Below are 20,296 nucleotides of genomic sequence, written 5' to 3' on the forward strand. Positions count from 1 at the left end.
TAACTAATCAGTAAATAACCCTCTCCCACCCTCCCTCCCTCCCCACCTCATAACCACAAAAGAATGTGTTCTCAGTTTATACTATTTCTCAAGATCTTATAATAGTGGTCTTATACAATATTTGTCCTTTTGCATCTGACTAATTTTGCTCAGCATAATGCCTTCCAGGTTCCTCCATTTTATGAAATGTTTCACGATTCGTCACTGTTCTTTATCGATGTGTGGTATTCCATTGTGTGAATATACAACAATTTATTTAACCATTCCTCCATTGATGGACACCTTGGTTGCTTCCAGCTTTTTGCTATTGTAAACAGAGCTGCAATAAACATGGGTGTGCATATATCTGTTCTGTGAAGGCTCTTATTTCTCTAGGGTATATTCCGAGGAGTGGGATTTCTGGGTTGTATGGTAGTTCTATTTCTAACTTTTTAAGAAAACGCCAGATAGATTTCCAAAGTGGTGGTACGATTTTACATTCCCACCAGCAGTGTATAAGAGTTCCAATCTCTCCGCAGCCTCTCCAACATTTATTATTTTGTGTTTTTTGGATTAATGCCAGCCTTGTTGGAGTGAGATGGAATCTCATCGTAGTTTTAATTTGCATTTCTCTAATGGCTAATGATTGAGGACATGCCCCCTTTTGATGAGAACTTTTGTCTTTTAATTTTGTTTGTAGTCTGTCTGGGCCATCGTAGTGACTACATATTTGACCATGAGCTACCAAGTGATTATACAACCTGAGATGCCCATGATGAGCTAAGTCCTAACTGATCTGCCAGTCTGTAAGGTTGGATTTGTACAGAAGCAATGTATCATCAAGTAGAAGTGACCTACTGTAAACCATGTTTCAGCAGGAAAAGACACTACAAGTAGAATGCATGAAAAGGAGCCCAGAAACACACAGCATCTACTCCTAATACACGGACACCCTCGCTTTAATTGAAACGTCTGATCTCATGGACAATGACCAGCTGATGGCAAATGAATAAAATTCAGGTCTGCACAATATATGACAACAACCAGAAGTGGACTACCATGAAAATCAAGTCCCACGCAAGAGTGGCACTAGAAATAGTGTAAAAACAAAATGCTCAAGTGGACTCAAGCACAGTACCTCTGATTGTTCCTGAAGGATGGATCTATCCTGACTCATGGGCTATGGCTAATGGTAGCAGCCTGGTCAAAAAAAAAAAAAAAAACCCATTGCCATCCAGTGGATTCCGACTCACAGCGATCCTGTAGGACAGAGTAGAACTGGCGCCTAGGGTTTCCAAGGAAGGCTGGTGGATTCAAACTGCTGACCTTTTGGTTAGCAGACGAGTTCCCATAGAAACAAAGAGATTGCAAAGTTGGTGACAAGGAGATCTATTTAATGGCGATGACAGATAACTTTAAAACGTCCCATTCATATGAGTCCCTCATTGGTCCTGAGCCATTTTGTAATATTTCTCCTGGTTGGCTAACTCTTGCTAGTGAATAAATGATGTTAAAGGCTGGGTTTTGTTTTGTTTTTCTAGATATCAACTGGGTTGTTTTCGTAGTAAAAAAAAAAAAAAAAAAAAAAACACACATGACCTTTAAGAACTTAAGATCTTCCTCAAAAAAAAAAAGAAAAAAAAAACCTGGATATTATTGTGAGAACCACCCAGCCAAAGCATACTGATTTATCACATGGAAGAAATGACTGCTAACCACTGTAGGTGGTGAGAAAAAATTTTAAAAAGTCAAGTTATTTCACATGCAAGCAAAGTGCTATTTTTCGTTAACTATAGCAAATTTTCTTTTTTTTATAGCAAATAGTCACAATAGCCCAGATATTTATCCGTTTTTTTTTTATAGCCAGTCTGAGGAGAGAATGAGGCTATTGAGAGCACTATCCCAAAAGAAAAGAAACATTTAGAACACAGATAGTACCCAAAACCAAAGCCACTGCCGCTGAGTCGATTTCAACTCATGGCGACCCTATAGCGTAGAGTAGAACTGCCCCATAGAGTTTCCAAGGAGCGCCTGGTGGATTCGAACCGCCGACCTCTTGGTTAGCAGCTGTAGCACTTAACTACTATGCCGCCAGGGTTTCCAACAGATAGTACAGCTATATAAAATACTGAATTTTCCATACGGTATTATTAGAGATATTTAAATTAATAAATGAATAGAAGCTTCTGAATTTCAGCTCAATTCAAAGAACACTGATAGAGAATCTAGTATTTGCTAGTATACGTACTAGTCAATTTAGTATAAAAATAAAACAATAACGTCCTCCAGTTTTAAGAGTTATTTTGGTCTTAACCACCAATTATCAAGCAAAAGGACACAAACGAAGGCTTTAATTTAACATGTGAAATAATAATGGGCATACTGGTAGAAATGTGAGTTAATAAAAGCAAACTACTCAAATACTTATCATTTTGAATCAACAGATATCTATTTTCAGCATTCCGGGTAAAAGGTACAGAAATTTCTTTTTATCCAATCTTTTTTTTTAGATAAATGCTAAACATAGAGGAATACATAAACATCATTTACATGTGTTCTCTTTCTATCTACCACTGTCCAATACAGTAGCCTCTAGCTACACATGGAATTTTAATTGAAATTAATTAAAGTTAAATAAAATTAAAAATTCATTCATCAGTCACACTAACCACGTTTCAAGTGATCAATGGTCACATGTGCAAGGTTATAGTATAGAAAAAGTCCATTATCACAGAATGTTTTATTGGTCTCACAAGTTGAACTTAAGTTCCTATTTAATAAAATAGGAGTAGACATTGAAATCTAAAGTTACTGAATACTGGTCTTTCTTTTTTTTTTCTTTGATAGTGTATTTCACACTACTTTACTGAATACACTCTATGCTGTTGTAAAATTAATGGCTTACTTTCTCTTTTTTCTTTCTGGTTGTAAAACAAATGTCTTACTTTCTTCTGTTGGCAAGTGTCTCTTCACCGTTTCTTACAGGGATCTTCATTCCATGCTTCTCTTTGCTCCAGTCAAAAGAACAATGGGGGCTTTGTGTCGGTTTTCTCACTGGATGGCCACAAATCTTGTTTACCTTTTGAATTGAAAACATTAAAAGACAGTTTAGAAGTCATGTTCCAGTTTTTCTGAGAATGTAATGTTTACTCAAGGCAAAAACTATAACAACACTAGCCTTTAAATACACATAATGCTTACCAGTTTTGCAATTGGAGGGAATCAAATTATCAGTACAAAATGACAAACATGACAAATTTATGCCATCAGTATTTTTATATTTTGTATATATATATATGCAAAGTACATAAATAAAAAAATAAAAATAAATCACAGAACTATATTAATAAATTGGCCTGCTTACGTAAATAAGACTATTTAGCCAAAATAGATATTATTTGTGGTTTATATTTACGCATGTACATATGCTGAATTTGAAATAGATTCACTTGTTAAAAAAAAAAAAAAAATTTTTTTTTTTTTTCACTTGTTACCGGATATGCAGTCATTTTCTAAATGAGTTCTAGGAGTGAAGTAACTATCTTTGTAGTTCTCTTGCTTACAAATGGAGCCCTGATGGCACGGTGGTTAAGAGTTCAGCGGCTAACCCAAAGGTCAGCAGTTTGAATCCACCAGCTACAACTTGGAAACCCAATGGGGAAGTTCTACTCTGTCCTATAGGGTTGCTATGCGTTAGAATTCACTCAAATGGCAACGGGTTGGTTGTTTTCTTAGAAATGAAAATGAATACGTTTAATACATAGTTCTCATTTTATAATAGTTCTTTGGCTTCTTTTTCAATCTTTTTTGATTTCCATGTTGCTATTATTTTCTTTGTTTTTTAATAATTTAGTCAAGTGGAAAATTCACTAATTTTTAAAAATCACTTATCTAGAAAATATCTTAGTATAGATTAGATGATTATCATTGAAAAACTAAATGTTTAATTGAATGCATTACCACATAAAGCATTAAAAAAAAATCATATAATACCTTATATACTTAAGAAGGCAGTGTAGTGTAATTTAAAATATACATAAGCATTGTCTGGGCCTCAGAAGACTGGCTCTTATCCTAATTTTTCCTTCTTTAGCTCTAAGACTTTGAAAAAAGTAACAGAACCTCTCTGAATTGATTTCCTTGTATGTAAGATGAAGTAGTTAAGTAAGTTATTTCATAGCTCCTTTCAAGTCTGAATTACTTCAATTTTCCATGCAATGAGCAATAAAAGAGTAAGGCAACAATTCATTTATTTTTCCCCTATTTATTTTGCTTCTAGTATGTGCAAACCATATGTATTAGATGCTATAAGAAATAGAAGATGAGAAACTGAATTTTCTCCTATAAGAGATTACCATTTAGAAGAAAACGAATATTCCGCCCAAACATCAAAATGCAAGTTGTGTGTGTTTTGTTTTGTTTTTTAACTTTTTTTAAAGTGGGGCTGACTAGGTGCTATAGATATTAGAGGAAGGTGAGATTATTTCCAGTTCAGGTCCGATGGGTGAAGGACATCAGGAAGGACTGCCCAGAGATGCTGGGCCTGGATGTGTCAAGGTTTATTTCAATTTAACCAAATTCTAAATAAATGCTTGTTACACCTCCAATAGTTAGACACTGGATATACACATATGAATAAGGTGTGGGCCCTGTGCACACAGAGGTGAGAAACAGACCTGTAAAATAACAACTGTGATACAGCATAAGACTAATCATAGAAATACATAGAATAGTCCAATTCCAAAGAAAACAGGCAGATTAACTCTATTTAGGGTGCTCAGGGAAGAGTTTTCGGAGATAATACCTGAGCAGTGTGTTAAATGAATCTGTCAGGTGCACAGAGCAGGGACAAACACTGCAGGAGACAGTAGAAAAACACGAGGTCTATGACGGCTTAACACGTTCATAGAGAACAAGACAGTGTAAGAGAGAGGTGCAGCAAGAGGCAAGACTGGTATATCAGACATAAAAATGCCATTATATGGGGACAAGGTAAAGAACTTGCTATAACACATGGAAAGCATTCAAAAGGTTCCAAACAGGGAAATGGTAATAGATGACTTCCACTCCAGAGAAATCATCATGTCAGCCGTGTGAAGGGAGGAAGAACCAAGCAGACCGGTGGAGAAACGTTAGTCACAGCCAGAAGTGGTGAAAAGGGAGCAGCAGATACAAGAGATGCACAGGAGGGACAGAAAACAGCAGCGGGAGACTGATGACATATATAATATTGACAGAACAGAAAATAATGAAGAAAGGGGGAAAATCCTGAAAGAGGTAGGTACAATAAAACAGAGAGCTAATATGAAAAATGGGCAAAAATTTGGTTTGCCTGGAAAGAAGGGGAATGAAGAATGGTAATGAAAGAAAATTATACTTAAAGGCTAGGTTGCAGAGAGATCTTGGAAGGTTTGAAATGCCAGGCTAAGAAGTTGTATTTATTTAACAATGGCCCTTGACAGCTGTTGAATGAAAAAGTAAAATATCAGAGCGGATATTTAGGAAACAAACTAGCAGCACTGTATAAGCGGACCAGACAGAGGAAACTATTAAAGGCTGGTAAACTGTCAACAGGCTCTTGCAGCAGTCCTGAGGAAAGGCATTTGGGTCTGAACTACAGTAGTTTAGTGAGTGTTCATAAAAAGAAGGATTCAAATATTACAGACAGAAGAGAAGTAAAATCAACAGAACTTGGCAAATGATTGAAAGTGAGAACTCAGGGAAAGTATAAGGCCAAGGTGTTAAAAGGCTCAAGTGAATTTTCAATCCCTGAATCTGCAAATGAGCACTGGTGGTGCAGTGGTTAAAGTGCTCAGCTGCAATCTGACATCTCGGGGGTTCAAACCCACCAGCCGCTCCGTGGGAGAGAGATACGGCAGCCTGCTTTCATAAGGATTTATAGCCTTGGAAACCCTATGGGACAATGCTACTCTGTCCTACAGAATCACTCTAAGTCGGAATTGGCTCGATGGCAATGGGTTCGGTTTTGGTTTTTGGAACCTGAAAAATAGTGATAGTGAAGTGGAAGTATATTACCAAAGTGCTAAAATATTCAAAGAAAGGAGGAAAGTATTGTTATTGTCAACAGCTTTTAGTAATAAGGATTAAGTAAGTTGACGGTGGAAATGTCAAGAGTATGATTGTTTAGAGATACTACGGGATGTTTTGAAATAAAAAAAAATCATGATCCAATGTGCCTAGTCATAGGGTTGTAGACACGTTATGCAACCTCTATGAATCTGTTTTCTCATCCTAAAGCACCAGAGAGTAAAACCACTTTACATTTAGGGGAAATCTTATATCACCCTGTGCCTCTCATGTTGAACATAAGACCATATCGTCCATTAAACATGTTTCCTAAGAAGGCAGATGAAGAGCTGAAAAATACCAGGCTTGTAAAAATCTCTATTTTCATTATCATCTTTGTAATTTTTTTTAGAAATACAAAAGGAAATGCACTAGCCGTGGACTTACAAGGTATCTTTGTTGTACCAAAAGATACAAGCATATATTGTTGATTCCAATCAATACATATAAATAAATCTCAAAGCCCTCATATTTGTTGACTTGCTATCAGGGAGTCCTACTTCACACTTTATCAAAAGGCAATGGAAAACCATCTGTTACCAAGACATTAGCCTGTCACCTTAGCTCCCCTGCAGTGAGCCGATTTGGGTAGCACATTTCAATACTAGCACCTTCTTACTATTGAAAAAAATCCTCACATTTACTTTGACAATTTTTTGTCTTTGACTTATACTGCAATTTCCTCCTCATTCCCCTCCCTGGTCTCTACTGTTCTCCCCTGCAATCACTCTGAAGTGTCTCGGAAAAAAATCATTTTCCTCCCTAATGCTTATTAACTCCTCCTTTAAGTTCTATCACTGGCTTCCCACCGATTTTCAAGTTCCCATCTCACCTTGAAATGACTCTTTTAGTTGCTCCTAACCCATATCACTTTTCCCATTCCGATCAAGTATTTGTGTGAACAACTCCTTGTCGCTTACCAAAAAAAAAAAAAAAAACCCAGTGCCACCTAGCTGACTGATTTTCTGTAATCTTGTCTCTACATGCATTCTCTGTAGAGCTTCTCTCTGCCCATGCACGCAGTCTTATTCCAATCTTCCAATATTTAATGCTTTTTACTGATCGTCTCACAAAGCTTTGCAAAGAACACTTGTAAACTGTTCACTCTCAGTTGACACCAGGAAGAGGGCTTCCATTCTTTTTATTGCAATAGTTCTTTTTCATGTCCATTAAGAAAAACACAAATTGGAAAACAAAGAATGTGGAGATCTTATGAACATTTTATTAAGCAAGGTCATCCAGAGAATGAGGCCAAGGCAGATTCCACACCACCTTCCATCTAAGAGGTGGCTGATTGATTTTCTGCAGATCACTCTTTGGATGCCTGGTTTTAAAATGAAAGATGATTAACAGAACTTACGTAAGGAAGGACTTTGCAAGCATTCTTAAAAACAACAACAATAATAATGGATAAAAAACAAGGTGGTTTTTGGTCAAATGTGCCATGTTCCAGTATATTAAAAGCTACTTTTAAGCTATCAGGAAGAAATATACTATTGGTAATTTTCTCCAGTTTCACAATACATTTGAATTTATTTTATCTTGCTCAGTTCCCTCAGCATTCACAGGTGTAATTTTCAAAAGAGCTGGGTGGTGTTAGGATTAAAATGTTACCATAAATCAGAATGAGTTAAATCTCTAGACAGAGGTGTAATTCATGATCTTAACTTCACTGCAAAGAGAACAAACCTAGAAGAGTAGGTCGGGCCATAACACAAGGGGTCTTAAGTGCCAGGTTGATGAAGCTGGGACTTCGTTTCTGTAGACTATGGGGATATATTAGTGATTGGTGAGCAAAAAAGGTCCCTGGGTGGCTCAAGTGGTTCGCAGTTGGCTGATAACCTAAAGGTTGATAGTTCGAACAAGTGACGCTGCAGTCGAAAGCCCTAGCGATCTGCTTCTACAAAGAACACAACCAAGAAATCCCCACGGAGCACGGCCCTCCTCTGTGACACACAGGCTACCATGAGTCAGAACCGACTAGACAACAGCGGTTTGGAGTTTTTTGTTGTTGGTGGTGGTGATTTTATCATCATCTGGCAGGATCATCAGGACCCATAAGGAGGCCATTCCAGTACGTGAGACAAGAGGAAAACTGAGTTCAGAAGTAGTGAACGCAGAATGGAAGGGAAAGGAAAACTCTTTTCTGGCTAGAATCATAAGATTTATCTACTGGTCTATTCACTAGGAGGTTGGAGCAAAGGAGAAGTTAAAGCTGTTAGCATCTTAGAACCTTGGAAACAAAGACAAACATACAGCTAATAACTGATATATGGACATTAAAAGTTAGATCCAGTTTATTTTTTCACTTATCTGTATGTTGGAGTAGGTGATTAACCCTCATTCAGATTTTCAATTTTAAGGTACTTTCTAAAAGGTTGTCCTAAATGTCGGATTGGAGATGAAGACAAAGTTGGTGTGATTAGTATCATCTATATGGAGCTAAGAGTTTACATTATGAACATGGATGAAATTACACAATGTATAAAAATGTAAAGATGATCAGGAGGGAAATCTTTGAGGCAGAAGGAAAAAAGAAGACTCAGATAATACACCAAAAAAAAAAAAGGAAGAAGAAAGGGAAGAACGGAAGGAAGGAGGAAAGAAGAAAGGAAGGTCCTTAGATTAATATAGCTGGAAGTCATTTAGAATGTATCTAACCATAATCCAAAAATGAGGAAACAGAAGCAGAAAAAAATGGCATTGCTAAGACTGCATCTAGTTAGTGGAAGAGTGGACTATTGAATCAGTGGCTTCTTTTTAATTCTTAATATAACCATGCCACTCCTCATATCTACTGTGAGGGAGTCAACAGTATGTAAGATCTATTTCCTCATTATTCTACATAAATAAAATGATTCAAATTGAAAATTATCTAGATATATAAAGAAAACAAAAAATCCTCACAATCAGACAAAGAAGCAACATCATGGTAAATGATGAAAATATTGAAGTTGTCAAGGTTTTCATTGTACTTGGATCCACAATTAATGCCCATGGAAGCAGCAGTCAAGAAATCAAATGACACATTGCACTGGACAAATTTGATGCAAAAGACCTCTTTCAAATGTTACAAAGCAAAGATGTCACTTTAAGGGCTAAGGTGCACCTAACCCAAGCCATGGTGTTTTCAATCGCCTCATATGCATGCAAAAGCTGGACAATGAATAAGGAAGACTGAAGAAAAATTGATGCCTTTGAATTATGGTGATGGCGAAGAATACTGAATATACTGTGGACTGCCAGAAGAATGAACAAATCTGTCTTGGAAGAAGTACAGCCAGAATGTTCCTTAGTTGCGAGGATGGAAGACTGTTTTCCATGTACTTTGGACATGTTATCAGGCGCGACAAGTCCTGGAGAAGGACATCATGCTTGGCAAAGCAGAGGGTCAGCTAAAGAGAGGAAGACTGTCAATGAAATGGATTGACACAATGGCTGCAATGATGGGCTCGAGCACAGCAATGACTGTGAAGATGGCCCAGGACTGGGCAATGTTCGTTCTGGTGTACCTAGGGTAGCCCTCAGTTGGAACCAACTCCATGGCATCTAACAACAACAACATGAATAGGCCTGGAACTCCCATCATAGTTTCCTATATATGTGAATAATGTCATCCAAGGAAGTGGATGACAGGAAACAGGGTCCTTATTCCCTTCAAGCTTCCAGGAAATTAAGAAAGGTGAGAAGAAAGGAAAAAGAATTATAACGATATTAGACAACCTGGCTTTGTACATGATTTTAGGAGAAAAACCAGAATAGCTAGTTTATGAAGACAAGGTTCCCCCATGACACATACCCCCTCCGGAGTTCCAGCTTTATGAGCTAGTAATGCAATACTTTCCTCTTCTCTTTTACAAAAGCCTAGATAATGTTATAAGGAAGCATAACCAGTAACTTCTTGATCTATAAACTATCCCAACAAAATAATTTAGGTAGATCAATTATTTGATTAACAAAATTGAGAAAGCAAAGTTGTATCAGATTTCATTTTAACTGTCACAATTAACAGACTTTATGTAGTCTTGGATTTATGAATCTTCAATAACATTTTCTCCAAAAGATTAGATATAGATTCAATATAAAATTTTTTTCACGTTGCTACTGTTCTGTAGTTGCACCTGAAATCCACTGTTCAAATCGACATCTTTCTAATCCATATTTATTATTTATGTAACTGCATACCAAAACATTTTAGGGAATAAGTATTTTAGCATTGCAAATAACTTTTAAAAATTATCAGAATTTTAATATCACCAAAATTTTAATATCATTCCTTTCAGTGCTCTTCATGTGGGAGACAATGGATTAATATCAGTTTTAATAATGATGTTATAATTATATATTAAATTCAATAGTAGACCTGATTAAATAACATCTTTCAATGATCATACAAACTATTAACATCAGAATTATTATAGCTTACTTTTGCTCTGATAAAAAAAAAAGAGGTAATTAAATGGCTGTAACCATATGCAATTAAAAAAAAGGGGGGAACCTGATACGTTACTCTTAAAAACATAATAAAAAGTCTGTGTTTCATTTTCCTTAAATTAACAAAGATATTAATTTCCTCCATAGGGCATTATATTTTGGCTAAAAAGGTATATATACATTTTATCCTAGAGGTACATATCACAGCATCCCCCTACATAATAATACAATTTACTCTGCACACGTGGGGTCACCATGAGTCGGCATCAACTTGAAAGCAACTAACAACAGCATTAACTCAGCCTTTGAATCAGGTGGCTTCTACTCAAAGCATGTTCCTAGTTTATTTTTCAGTGTAATGCACCATATATTTTCATTTAGAGCTTAAAATCAGGCCAAATACATATTGAATTTGTGATAAACTTCTAAACAAAATTACAACAAAATAAAATTATATGATCAGAGATGAATTTCAGCAATATTAAACTTAAACACATGACTTTTAACGTATATTCCTTTTTCCTGATAATTTCCATTAGAAACCCAGAAATTTTCCCACCTAAAATTATTTCTGGTGAGAAAAATCAACTCAAAGATCATTAGAATTATGAGATGCTCATAGTATATTATTTTTAAAAGTTCTGCTAAGTTTATATCAATAGAAGAAAAAAATAAAAGTGATTATAGAATTAGCCCCCCTGAAGCTAGGGAACAACTACCATCCAAATATATGTGCTGCTTAGTTTAAAAAAAAAAAAAAGGGCCAAAATAATTCCAGAAAGTAGCTAGGAAAAGGTATAAAAGTACAACCATAACACCACTTTTAAAGCACTGATACATTCTAGTATTGCAAAAAAGAATATTTACAGTAAGTTATAAATTATTAAAGCTCCATAAAGCACAGTCTTAAAATATAATTTGTCTAAAAGGAGAACTCTAAATTTTTACAAGGTGCCACAGTTCCAGGCGAAAAGCAAATAAAGCAGTGTGAAAGTTGAATGAGGAACGGAACACCTGCTATCTCTGCTTCACAAGGGCTAGAGATATGGTCACTCTGCAGTTAGCAAAGAGTAAAGGCCCTTTATAAAGGGTTTACTTGGTAGCACAGTTTCTGGCCTTGAGTGTCTGACTTCCCTTTACCTTCTACTCCATTTCCTTTTAATGTTCCAGAAGTTGTCTTTCCATATTGATTTCTGTTAGGTATCATCCTAAGTGTTCCAATTCTAACTCAGTTTATACGTAAAGTTGAAGAGGAAGGGAAAGGGTAGAGGGAGGAAGAGAAGACGAGTATTGAGAATATTTACTTTATGAGTAGGTCTTTTAATGATCCTCCATTTGGTCTACTGTGAGCAGGGTCTTGACTCTGCATTATGTTTTACACATCTGTAAACTAAACCACCAAAGGGAGCTTCTGCATTTCAATCCTATTCAAAATCATTAATTAAACTTCCTATTTGGGTCCATTTAAAATATCGCAATTAAGAACTCGTAGGAAAAAATTCAATTCATAGACCAAAGAGACAAATGTTTGCGTACACAAAATCTTCATATAAAACCTGTATTTTACGTAAAATTACTAGAATGTGCCACAGCACCAGCATGATCAAATGACAAAGGGAAAACAACCCGTAATTGTGAATTACTTTGCTCTGACTGAGAGCTTGAAGCTGTCCTGAAGTCACAAAGAAGGAGAGATGGAGCTTCAGGCCTTGAGTGGTCTATTTCTCTTTGCCATCTACTCTGTTTCCTTTTAATTTTCCAGAGGCTGCTTCTCCTAATTTTTTAAATGTTATTGTGGTAAAATTTCTATAACAAAACATTTGCCATTTTAACAATTTTTAAGTGTACAATTCAGTGGCTTTAATTACATTCACCATTGTAAAACCATCACTGCTATCAATTTCTAAAATTTTTTCATCACTCCAAAAAGAAACCATACCCAAAAAACAGTAACACCCCACTCCTCCCTCCACTGAGTCCATGGTAACCACTCCTTTTTTCTATACGCATTTGCCTATTCCATATTTCAAATAAGCGAGATCGTATATGTTCTTTCATGTCTGACATTTAACTTAGTAGAATGTTTTCAAGGTTCATTGATGTTGTAGCACGTATCACTTCATTCTTTTCGTATATAACGCATTTTGTTTATCCATATCATCTGTTGATAGACATTTGGGTGATTTCCACCTTTTGGCTATTATGACTAATGATGCCATGAACATAGATGTACAAATATCTGTTTGAATCCCTGCTTTCAGGTCTTTTGGGTATAGCCTAAGAGTAGAATCTCTGCGTCATATGGCAATCCTGTGTCTAACTTTTTGAGGAACTGTCAAACTGTCTTTCACAATGGATGCATCATTTTATATTCCCACCAGCGTTCCTATTTCTCCACATTCTCATCAAACGCTTTTCCTGTTTGTTTGTTTTTTTAATAATAATCATCCTAATGGTATCTCATTGTGCTTTTTATTTGTATTTTCCTGATGACTAATATTAAAAAAAAAAAATTTTTTTTTTTTTTAATGATGTTAAGGAAACCCTGGTGGTGTGTAGTGGTTAAGAATTACATCTGCTAACCAAAAGGTCAGCAGTTCAAATCCACCACGTGCCCCTTGGAAACTTTATGGGGCAGTTCTGCTCGGGCCTATAGGGTCGCTGTGAGTCGAGATCGACTGGACTCCAGGACGGCAATAGGTAATGATGTTGGGCATCTTTTCATGTGCTGATTGACCATTTCTTTGTTGAAATGTCTATGCAAGTTCTTTGTCCATTTTTTCTTGTGATGTCTTTGTCTGGCTTTAGTATCAGAGTAATGTTAGACTCAAAGAATGAGTTAGGAACTACTCTCTCCTGTTTTATTTTTTAGAGATGTTTAAGACGGGTTGGTGTCAATTCTTCAAATGTTTGGTAGAATTTCCCAGTAAAGCCATCTGGTCCAGAACATTTCTTTGTTGGCAGTTTTTTAATTACTGATTCAATTTCACTTGTTAAAGTTTTGATGAGAATTTCTATTTCCTCTTGAGTTAATTTAGTTAGTTTATATATTTCTAATTTGTCCATTTCATCTAGGTTATCTAATTTGTTGGTGTACCATTGTTCATAGTATTCTTTTATAATCCCTTTTATTTCTGTAGTCGATAGTATGTCCTCTCTTTTATTTCTGATTTTAGTTATTTACATCTTCTCTCTTTTTTTGTCAGTCTAGCTAAAGGTTCATTTTATTGATCTTTCCAAGAGCCAACTTCTAGTTTCGCTGATTCTCTCTAGTTTTTCTACTCTTTAATTTCATTTATCTCTCTTCTAATCTTTGCTTTTTCCTTCCTATTGGTAGCTTTGGGTCTAGTTAACTCTTCTTCTAAGACCTCAAGTTATAAAGTTAGGTTATTGATTTGAAATCTTTTTTCTTTTTTAATGTAGGTGTTTACAGCCATAAATTTCTCTCTGAGCACTACCTTCGCTGTATCCCTTAAGTTTTGGTATGTTGTGCTTTCGTTTTCATTCTTCTCAAAGTATCTTCTGATTTCCCCCTTGATTTTTTCTGTGACCCATTGGTTATTTAATATCATGTCACTTCATTTCCACATATTTGTGTAAGTTTCAGTTTTCTTCTGTTACTGAATTCTAGTTTCATTCCATCCAAGTTGGAGAAGATGCTTTGCATGATTTTTTTTTTTTAATTTATTGAGATTATTTTGTGATCTAACACACGGTCTTTCCTAGAGAATGATCGTGTATATTGGAGAAGAATATGTAGTGTGCTGTTGTTGGGTTGAGTGTTCTGCATATTTCTGTTAGATTTATTTGATTTATAGTGTTGCTCATGTTCTCTATTTCCTTATCGACCTTTCTATATGTTCTATTCATATTGAAAGTGGTGTATTAGAGTCTCCAGATATTATTTAGAACTGTCAATTTCTCCCTTTAATTTTGTCAATATTCACTTTATATATTTTGGGGCTCCAATGTTAGCTGTATATATGCCTCTAAAATTGTTATAACTTCTTAATGAATTAACCCTTTTATTACTATGTAATGACCTTCCTTGTCTCTTGTTAACATACTCTGAATTTAAGTCTATTTTGTATGATGCAGTTACAGCCACTCCAGTGCATTTTTTGGTTACTCTTCTGGGATTTTTTTTTTCTTCATCTGTTTACTTTCAACCTATTTATATCTTTGTCTTGTAGACAAAATATGGAATGATCATATTTCGTTTTTTTTAAATCCATTCTGACAACCTTTCCTTTTGATTGGAGCATTTAAAGCATTTACGTTTAATGCAAATACAGATAAGGAAGCACTTACTCCTTCCATTTTGCTGTTTATCCTTTTCCTGAGTGTCACATCATTTTAGCACCTTATTTCCGACAATACTGCCTTTTTAATGCTTTGCTGATTTTTATAATGAATCATTTTCATTTCCTTTTGTGTATTTTTTAAAGATATTTTCTTTGTGGTTGCCATGGGGATTTACATTCAATATTTTACATTTATAACAACCTAGTTTAAATTGATACCTACATTACTTAAATAACATACAAAATCTTTATTTCTCTATTGCTCCTCCCCCCTTTATGTTGTTGTTTTAACGAACTACATTTTTATTATACATCATGTAACCAGCAGCATAAATTTCTATTTATTTTTTATGCATTTGTCATTTTAAATCATGTAGGACATAAAACAGAGTTACAAACCACAAACACCAGAGAACTGGCCTTTATATTTGCCCACGATATTACCTTAACAAAGATCTTTTTTCCATTTATAGCTTCTTTCCTTTCTAGCTTCTTGTCTAGTTTCTTTTCATTTCAGTCTGAAAGGCACTCTTTAACATATCTTAGAAGGTAAATCTAGTCATACAAACTACCTCAGCTTTTTTATCTGGGAATGTCTTAATTTCACCCTCATTCTTGGAGTTCAGTTTGGCTACCCAGTAACAAAACAAACCCCAGTGGTGTAGTGGTTAAGTGCTATGGCTGCTAACCAAAAGGTTGGCAGTTTGAATCCACTAGGTGCTCCTTGGAAACTCTATGGGGCAGCTCTACTCTGTCCTATAGGGTCACTATGAGTCAGTTTTGCTAGTTACAGAATTATTGGTTGACAGCTTTTTTCTTTCAGCACTTTAAATATGTCTCCCTCCTTCCTTCCCTTCTTCCTTTCCTCCCTTTCTCCCTTGTTTCCTTCCTCCCTCCCATCCTCCCTCCCTCCTTTTCTTTCTCTCTTCCTTCCTTCTTTGTTTGTTTAGAAATCCCCCAGGGCAGAAAGTCAAATATCTGAATATAAGTTCTTATTTAACTATAGAATTCCAATGTCAATCAATAAGGTGAACATCGACTGGCAAGGTATTACTATAACAGAATGGGATCTAGCAATGCAACTTCTCTCAAGGGGCTTACATTCTAGTGGGGAACCAAAAATAAGATATTACGTAGACTATTTCAAGTCTTGAATGCTATTCCTTTAAAAGTGAGTAAAAATTGGTAGAGAGTGATGAGGTGATATGAGGAAGAATGTCTTCAACTAGGTGATAGGGAAAGACTTCTCTAGAAACTTATACATGAATTAGGAATGAAATTTAGAGGAATCCATGGGATGTTGTTGAGAAGGAGTTTCATAAGCAAAAATAACAGCAGTTAAAAAGGTTCTGGGGAGAGAAGGAAAGAGGCCATTGAAGTTGAAAGATGCCACATAGTACTGGGGAGTAGAGGGAGATGAGGTCAGAGGTAGACTATCCAGCTGATGTCATTTCCTAAAGGTCCTCTCAAGGAGTTAGTTTGTGTTCTTCATGGGCTTTGGAGTCACTGGAGAATTTTGAACATAGCAATAACATGATCTCTTTTATGTTTTAAAAAAATATCACAATGGACATTGTCTGGAGAATAGTCTAGGCAAGAGGTAGGAAATTGATAGACAAGATGGAAATAGCGAAGCTAGCTATGAGGTTCTTGGTATGGTTCATGCAGTAGATAATGCTAGCTTTACCAAAGGTGATCTATGAGAACTGAGGTGCAGCTGGAAAAGGCATGTATTTTGAAGGTGGAGGCAACAGGGCTTGAAGATAGATTAAATATAATAAGTGAAAGAAACAGTGGATTCAAGGATGACTTCTAGCATTTTTTGGCAAAGCAACTGGGCAAGTGGAAGTGCCATGAAGGGAGATAAAGAAGACTAGGGAAAGAATGGATTGGAGGTCAATTAAAATCTTTTTTGGACATGTTCAGTTTTACATGTCTATTATTCATCCAAGAGGAGTTGTCCAGTAGGTTGTTAGTTAGATGATCTGAAACTCAAGTGGGAGGTCCAGGCAAAATATACACACGTGGAAGTCAACAGAAAGCATGTGGGATAAGAACAGACAGAGGACGGTGCTGAAGACCAATATCTGGTGCACTTCAACATTTAGAGCTGAGGCAGGAAATTGGAAGTTGAAAGAGGGTGAACCTGAGAAGAAGCTTTCAGAAGAAGTAGGAGGAAACCTAGAAGAGTGGGCTATTTCAAAAGCCTAAGGAAGAAGCTGTTTTTAAGAAAGAGGAAATGATCCAATGTGTCAAAAGCTACAAAGATCTGAAAATTAACTGTTGTAATTTATGAGTAAAAGACTGTTAACAACTTGTGAGAAGTATAGTTTTAATGGAGTGGTGGAACAGAAAACCTAGTGATCAGAGGGGATGCAAAAAATAAAGAGAAATAAGAAAGCAAAGACTGTGAGAATACACAAAGTTTTCATGGAGTTTTGCAAGAAGAGAAAACAGGTTTATGGGGCAGAGTCTAGAGGCAGCATGTGGTCAAGTTCCAGTTTTGTCACTTTGTTTTATTTTAGGGAAGTAGTTACGACCACATGATTTTATATCTAATTGTAGTAGAGACCCCATTTTTGATCATGTGATACAAGATGCTTCTGTTTCAAGCAAATGAAACACCATTCTTCATTGTGTGGGTGTGCCAGGGAGAAATGCGTTTTAAATAAGTGAGCTTGAAAACTCCAATCAACACCCGTCCCCCCTCCCCCCTTTTCTTTGTCTTGCTAACCAGGAGCTTGTTTTGAGCAACATTTTTCAGGAAGCCGCAGCAGGTAGTGGCTCCATCCATTGAACTGGCCCAAGCTACACCTTGAAGCATGTGCTGACTGAAGAGATCACATCCCGATTGTCACTGGAAAGAATGATATTTCCCAGCCAATGATTTCACCCAATTCCATTTTAGAAGCAAGGAGTCCCGCCACATGGACTTCCAACAGAAGATGATTTAATATCCGGACCTCCAAATATGGGCATGAGAGGACTAAGGGCAGAGAGTTCCAGGTACCAAACCCAACCCTCAACGCCACTGGAAACAAAAAGCTCCCCAGCCACCTCAGACGGTGAGCACGTGGCCTTATGGTTACGAAACCCCGCATTGCTCCTTGTATGCGCAGACAAATTTGCCACTTTGTTTCCCTTGCAATTAGTGCCAGTCTTATTTCAATCAGCTAATAGGACAGGACAAGAACCCGAGTGGCCTTCCGTTACAACCCCAGTGTGGAATACCTTTACTTCCGCCATGGCTGATTTAAAATGTGCTCACATGTATTGGAGGTGCTAGATCATAGAATAAAGAGCCCTGCTGGCGCAAACGCTGAAGAACCTGGCTGCTAACTGAAAGGCTGGTAGTTCGAACCCACTCAGCAGCGCCACGAAAGAAAGACCTGATGATCTGCTACAGTCCACGAAAACTCTATGAGGCAGTTCTACTCTAACCCATGGGGTCGCTACGAGTCAAAGTCAATCAAGGGCAACTAACAACAACAGATCAGAGAATTTAGCTTCGGTAAGGAGGGAATAAGGGCATAAAAAAAAAGTGGGGGAGAAAAGTAAATGCATTGAAATTTTCCATAAGATAAAATAATCTGGGGACTAGAAATACAGCAGTAAGCGAACTATAATGGTAAAAAATGATGATCCTGATGCGAGATGTTTGAATTGAATTTTCAGAGATGGTCTAGGCATATGTAACAGGCTTGGGAAAGCAAGGAGAGATTTGAGATAGGGATAGATTATGGGATACACAGGTTGGACTACTGATCTTGAATTATCCAGTAGTCTTTGAGTCCTGATAGTGAATGATGTCACCTGGAAAACAAGGCAAGTGGGGCTGATCCTGGAAATCAGAGCACACATGTTTAAAGACCTGGGAGTGACTGGAGGCAGCTTGGAGCATCTGGGGAGGTTGGCCAAGCCTCTGGCGGCAGGCAGCAGAAAGCTGACTCGCAAAAAAAAAAAAAAGCAAGTGACAATTGCAGGTTTTAGAAAAAAAAAATATATGTATACTACCTGACCTTAAGAAAGTCACTTATTGGCTCTGTCCATCTTTGGACATTTGTAAAATGGACATACCTCACTCACACTACAGCTATGAGGATTTGTAAAATTCTCTAAATGTAGGGACATTTTCCCTTTAAACTGTATGATCATTGATAATGGCAATAAAAAGAAGTATAATGCATTCTGCCAAGCCTCTAATTTCTTGTGTTTAAGACATTTATAATCTGGCTATACAGGTAGGATTTCCAATTATGACACAAATGATAAATAAATAAATGTAAACTTCAATACAATATAAACAGTGCCTTAATAGGGTATAATGTATGTGTCAAATGAATGTTATCAGCAGTGAGTTAAGAAGGAGTTCAAAGAAAATCACTGTGAACAAGAGGCACCAGGGAAGGTTTTAGATAAGCTTTGAATCACTGTTGGAAAGAAAAACAGAAGAAACCTACTCTGGGATAGAATTCTGAACAGTGGACATTAACTTGCCTTGACTGAGGGAAGCTTAATTTAATTATATTTTTCAATACAGGCTTTTGGAAAATAAGTATAATTTTGCCTCGTGTGATCATCAGGCCTTGGGACATTTTAAACCTCTGAGAGTTAGACAGGCTAATATTCCACAAACTGGTGGGCTCTGCCACTGGAAAAGAAGATTAGTCAACCATTACGACCCAATATGGAGACTAAGAAATTACAGGAAAGGAAAGGAAAGTGGGAATAAAGTTTAAGAACCGGGTAGATTGAAAGGCTAAGCAATATATCTAACCCCCCCAAAAAACAAACCCACTGCCATCGAGTCGATTCTGACTCATAGTGACCCTATAGGAGAGAGTAGAACTGCCCCATAGGGTTTCCAAGGAATGCCTAGGGGATCTGAATTGCCAGCCTTTTGGTTAGCAGCCATAGCTCTTAACCACTACGCCACCAGGGTTTCCTAAAAATTAAAACTTGACTATTTAAAAAGTAGGTTATTAGGTAAAAACAAAAAGAAAGAACAAATCAATACATATTTCCCCTCACCTTTTCAAAGCTGAAAATGTATGAAGATGTTTTAAAAGTGGTGTCAGAGGTTTAAAACGGAAAAAAACTAAATAGACAACAGGTAAGTGGTAACTTTGGTGAAGTGTAAGTCAGTACTCAATACTGGGGAATCCAGCACAACTTGTCCATGGCAGGGTCACGGAAGCTCCATAGACACATCCAAATCCCCTGAAGGACCAAATTACTGGGCTGAAGGCTGTGGGGACCATGATCTCCAAGAACATCTAGCTCAATTGGCATAGCATAGTTTATAATGAATACGTTCTGCATTCTACATTGGTGAGTAGCATCTGAGGTCTTAAAACCTGTAACTGGCCATCTGAGATACTCCACTGGTCTCCCCCTGTCCAGAGCAAGGGAGAATGAAGAAAACCAAAAGCATAAGGGTAATATGAGTCCAAAGGACTAATGACCACAACTGTCACAGCGTCCCCCAGACT

General features: G+C 36.7%; 1 protein-coding gene across 1 annotated transcript in view; it reads right to left on the bottom strand.

Annotated features, from left to right (window-relative positions):
• Positions 1-20,296, bottom strand: part of GPC5 (glypican 5) — an 815,401-nt gene that overhangs the window by 453,735 nt on the left and 341,370 nt on the right. The window contains exon 4 of the mRNA XM_023547271.2: positions 2,925-3,058. Within this exon, the coding sequence (XP_023403039.2) occupies positions 2,925-3,058 (134 nt within the window). The remainder of the gene's footprint in view (positions 1-2,924; positions 3,059-20,296) is intronic.

This window comes from Loxodonta africana, chromosome 17 (genome assembly GCF_030014295.1).
Source record: "Loxodonta africana isolate mLoxAfr1 chromosome 17, mLoxAfr1.hap2, whole genome shotgun sequence".
NCBI lineage: Eukaryota > Metazoa > Chordata > Mammalia > Proboscidea > Elephantidae > Loxodonta > Loxodonta africana.